A 5183-nucleotide genomic window follows, 5' to 3' on the forward strand; every position below is an offset into this window, starting at 1 on the left:
TCAGCACAGCCCACCAGGCACAGGGACACCCCCATGCTTCCCAGGGACCTGCAGCAGCTGCAGTGCTGCCTCCATTCTCACCACAGGAGCTGCACCATTAGCCTTGGCTGTGACTGGATGGGAGAACATCAGGCACGTGGTCGGCAACAACTGTTTTGTTGTGTCAGCAGAGCATGTGTGATCCTCACCAGGTTCTTGTTTTGGTTACCACACTCTGCACTTCTCTGCAGGGTGCATGGCTGTGCCTCTTTTACAGTGGAACACCTCTGAGAATGCTTCAAAGTTCTGCAAAGATCCCATCACCCTAAACAGAGAGAAGGAACTGATTTACATGGATACAGTGCACAGAGATTGTTGCTCTGAAATACAGAAAGCCATGACCAGGGAGTGATCCCGAGTCTCATAACTCACAGTCTCAGAATACTTTGTGCAAGAAAAGGATAGTTAATATGAATAATGAAATGCTAGAACAGGGCATAGAGTGAGTGGATTCTGGCCCATTCTCTATAGATTGGCAAATTTACCTAGCCAAGTAAAGGAATGTGCTCCTCAGCAGTGTCCTACAAGCCACGGGAGCAATTCTGAAAGTTGGATGTGATTTCTGTTGTCTGACAGAACACAACTGCTAGCAAGGAGCCAGGCTCTCCTTTTGCACCATGTTGGTGCAAGGGGTGGAACCAAGGAAGTATCAATTAGTAACTCAGTTATTAAAACCCACCTGTACTTCAGAGGGCTGTGGACATCAGTCTTTATTGACTGGCTGGCATATTCTGGTCTGTAGGAACCACACCAAACCTGGACAAGGAGGATTCATCATTAGTGGGTCAGTCCTAAAGGGAATTCTGTTTGGGGACCTGCTCACTTTTTTTTAGGAGCCATCCCAATTTGTTACAATCTAGTTGGAATACATTTTATAGAGGAGGTAGCATAGATACAGTTATTTACTAGTTAGTTTTTGTTTTATCAACTTCTTGGATCAAGATCTGATGCTCTGCAATAGATCAGCTCTTGATTTCACCAATGTGTTTCCTCAAGCAGATGAGCTTGAGTCTGAGAGTCTGAGTCTTAAAGCACACCACCAAGTGTGTTGGCCTGTTGTCAAGCATTTGACCTGCTGTTTAATATCTGTTAATTTAAGAGTGTAAACTCAGGGCTGAAATTCAACTCAGCAAACATTTTTTCTGCATGGTAATAAGGTGAGATAGAGGAAAACAAGGGGAATCTGTAGCAACATCTGTGATCTGAATGCAAACTCCTGTTTCAGGGCTTCTGGTTTGCCATTTCTCAGGCATTCAGTTTTCTCCAGCACATTATAAAAGATAGATGAAACCCTGTCTGTATCAAAAGCAAAAGGAGTTTTCCCATATATGTTGGTGGAATCATTTTTACATGAAATGGCAAGCTTTTGAAAGTTGTTGTCCCCCATAAGTTGGTGTCTGACTCACCTTTTCTCTGAGTAGATGCCCTGTTTCTGTGTCCTTGCCCCAGCAGGTTTCAGTAGTGCCCTTGGGAAAGTTACTGAAAACTCTTTCCTCTAAGCACTAAACCATCTTTTTCACATCTGTCTTGAGGACCTTTTGATGCTGTCAATAGTGAATCACTGTCCAAGTGGAGCTTGGGACTGATTTCCTCTCTAACATTTAGGATAACCTATTTTATCCTCTCATGCAGCATGTAGTGGCTACATCCAAGTGTTCTTACCTGGGCAAAGTTAAGGAAGAAAAGCTGTTTGTGAGATAAATTCAGTCCAGGCAGCTTTGGCTCCTTCCCTTCCTGTTCCAGCCATTTTAAGTAGGCCTAGAAATGATCAGAGATTCACTTCAGAGCAGCAGCAGCATGGCCTGTTCAGGCATGATGGGCATTTGGGATGTTATTGTAGGGTGAGAGATTTTAGTCACAATTTATAGGAACCCAACATGTCTTCCCTTCTATATATTTGTAGTTTTCATCCTTCTAACACAAATAGTACAGCTAATTTTATGAAAAATCTGTCATCATTAGTTGACTTTCCTAGTAAAAAAATTAAACACAAAGATAATTCACATCCAGCTTCTTAGATATTGCAATCTCTGGCCTGGAAACTGTTCTAAAACAGGAAAAAATACTAAACTGTTCTATGGAAGTGGGGTTCTAGAGCAGTAGTTACTGTTGGCCAGTGACCTTCACTGCAGGAAGCCATGTGTGTTCTTGATGGAGCCACCTGAAGATGTATCCTGCATTTCTTCAGGGAGGTAATGCACTGCCCTACTGGGCTGTTTGCTGCTGTGTCTCAGCAAGCAAGCATGTCAAAGCATGACTGCTAATATCAAGTAGAGCTGGTGGCATATATTAAAACAGTAATGCTAGGGAGACTGAATGCCCATGACTGCAGTTTGAAGTAAACCCATCAGCTCTCACTGGCTTTTGCTGGAGGCATTTTTATTTGGAAATAAAAGTGTTAAATCCACAGTTCTGTGGTGATGGTTTTTATCTCCTCAAGTAACTGCTCATAAAATAGAAGATAATAACCTTCCCAATGTTAAATCCCTTACCTGTTATTATTACACATTAATTGGCCAATTTTCTTTTTTTAGGTGTATTGACATGGTGGAGACAAGTTAATGTGTCCTCATGCTGGCTAATTTCAAACTTCTGCTACCTTATCCTCTCAGCTGCTGAGATAGTCCCAAAACGTAAAAGATAGAGCCGAGGGGAAAAATACATCCAGCTCCACAGAACATCAGAGGGTTCTGCAAGCAGGCAGTTTGTATCATCCCACGTTACTTTTCCACCCTTGCAACAGCTTTTAGAACCAAGGGCATATTCACTTTAATGAAGTTATTAATTTTAATGGTATCCCTCAGACTCAGAGCTGTCAGTTTAGATTTCTGAAAATTCAGGATGTTCTTCTCTGAACACTCTTAACTGTTGTGATGCTCAGCAGACCACAGAGGAGGAGTTTTACCATGGCACCTGTGGGGTTTATTTGTAGAAAAGAACATTCCATGCTCCCACCTGAGCTGCACATGGAAAGAGCAGCAAGGCAGAAGGGACGACTTTGTGTTTATTTCCCTAAAGCTTATAAAACACATTAAGAAAGCAACAAAGGAGCTAGGCTTTGAGAGACAGGTACTTTGGTGGATATGATCTGTATCCCTTTTGGGAAAGAGCTGGTTTTTCCATCTACTCGTGTCCTACCTGACGTGTGACTTTTGAGATCTAAGATGAAAGGCATAAGAGAAATAAACTTGGAAAAAACAGTTGCTGTCCTTCAGAATCTCACCAAAATGTGTTGCCAAGAAATTAGTGCTCTGTTGCCATGTGACAAGCTGTGTCAAGTTGTAGCTGCCATTTTCAGAATTAAGGGCTTTAGAAAATGGAGTCTTTTACCTTTTCCCAGCTAATACTGTGCCTGTGTATGGGCTTGTCCTGGGTGCAAGGATGGCAGCAACTCTACACTGTAGCTGCACCTATGGGGGCATAAGCATCTAGATATAGAACTGAGGCTTTAAATTTCTGAATGTGGTAATAACATGTTAATTAATTACTAAATAGGTAGCCCCATTGCTGAATCCCAGGGGCAAAGTGAACTCACAGGATATTTGGAAGTTACCTTATAAGCCTGTCGGACCCCGCCGTTATCTGCAATATTTTCTCCTAATGTGCTTATTCCACTGACCTGTAAAAGAACAATCATCTATTTACTCTGCAGTCAGTGCCATCAGCAAGGCTGAGCACCACAAGCTGAGGCACAGTCATGCATCACAGACAGTCCTGTCTGGAACAGAAGGAAGCAGTGACTTTGTGCTAGGGCAAAGAGAGAATTAAAATAAAAAACAGGGTAAAAGCTGCAGATTAGAACAGACAGAATGTACAGCAATGTAACGTGAACAGACCATGAGCTGCTGGGCAGAACATCTGCTAGCAGGACTGGCAAAATGCAGCATACAGCAGATTTCCTTCTCCCTTGTAAAATCACCTCATGGGACCTGGCAGCAAAGCTCTCGTGGGCCCAGTTCACCATCAGCCCAACTGCACACAGACACTGCTGGTCTTCTCAGCTATACTAGCATCTCTAATTTACAAGAAACAGTCTTTGTATCTTCTCGGACAGTATGTGGGGTTTTATGCTGATTGTCTGTAGAGATTCTCCATTCACATTCATTATTTTTCTGAATTACAAGGCAGGGGTGTGGAAATGGTTGGTTTTACTTACATTTTGTCCCCCTGCCAGCTCCCACGTGTAGTTCCCATACTGATAAACCATGCAACGGGACTGCTCCTTGAAATGCATCGCTGAGAAATTGCTCCACCAGTCAAACATATTTCCATCTTTATCAAAATTCCTACCTGCATGACAATCCAAGAAAAAAAGCCAGTTTTGAGTATGTTAGGGCAGCTCTTCTGCCAGTGTAGCACCCATTTCTTTTCCGTGTTAGAGCTGTGATTCCTCCCATGGCTCGAGCATGCTTTTTATTTCCTCTGGTTCTACATTTGTGAGGCTATTTTGAATGCCTAAGTGTAATCTGCATAAGCTTAATTAACATTAAATATAGAAACTGAAGAAAACCCCTGTATAAGAAATTACTGGCTTGCAGTATCACAAGTGAGTTTTTGCCCAAAAGTATTTTACATATTATTCTAGAAAGATATTAAAGCAAATATATTTCCAATGTTTGTGTTGAAGCTAAAAATCTGCAATTTCAAGGTGCTACTGACAGCTTTTCTAGCCCAAGAATGTAGTTCACAGATTTCATGTTGCTTGAGGAGCCAGCACATCTGCCTGCACTGTATTTCCAGTCTGAGGATGCTGTAGAAGGGGCAGATTTTCCTGAGAATTGTAATTGACTCAGTTTATCTTTGACATCTCTTTTCTTCTCATGTGACCTGCTTAGTTTGTTGTTAGATTGTTGCTGTGTGGCTTCACTGCTCCCAGGTGGTGAGGTGGCAGGTATGTGATGGTCTGAGCACTGGCACTGCAGTCCCAGCAGTGTGTGACTTTGATTTCTTACAGGACAACTGAAAGAATAATATTTACTCAGTTATCTTCTCACCATTGTCATCAAACCCATGAGTAATTTCATGCCCAATAACCATCCCAATGCCTCCGAAGTTCAGGGCTTGTGGCTGGTGTTTGCTGAAGAAGGGGGGCTGCAGAATCCCAGCAGCAAACACTGCAAAGAGGGAAAGAGAGAGGGTAGCTT

The 5183-nt window shown here is 42.5% G+C and overlaps 1 protein-coding gene across 2 annotated transcripts in view; it reads right to left on the reverse strand.

Annotated features, from left to right (window-relative positions):
• Positions 1 to 204: 204 nt before the first annotated feature.
• The window catches only part of MMEL1 (membrane metallo-endopeptidase-like 1), a 22901-nt gene continuing 17922 nt past the window's right edge, over positions 205 to 5183 (reverse strand). For both annotated transcript variants that reach the window (XM_010005204.1, XM_010005205.1), the window contains exons 18-23: positions 5034 to 5153; positions 4196 to 4329; positions 3593 to 3658; positions 1702 to 1797; positions 719 to 795; positions 205 to 304 (exon numbers count right to left, since the gene is read on the reverse strand). In XM_010005204.1, coding sequence (XP_010003506.1) covers positions 205 to 304; positions 719 to 795; positions 1702 to 1797; positions 3593 to 3658; positions 4196 to 4329; positions 5034 to 5153 — 593 coding nt within the window. The remainder of the gene's footprint in view (positions 305 to 718; positions 796 to 1701; positions 1798 to 3592; positions 3659 to 4195; positions 4330 to 5033; positions 5154 to 5183) is intronic.

This window comes from Chaetura pelagica, unplaced genomic scaffold, assembly GCF_000747805.2.
Source record: "Chaetura pelagica isolate M959 unplaced genomic scaffold, ChaPel_1.0 scaffold159, whole genome shotgun sequence".
NCBI lineage: Eukaryota > Metazoa > Chordata > Aves > Apodiformes > Apodidae > Chaetura > Chaetura pelagica.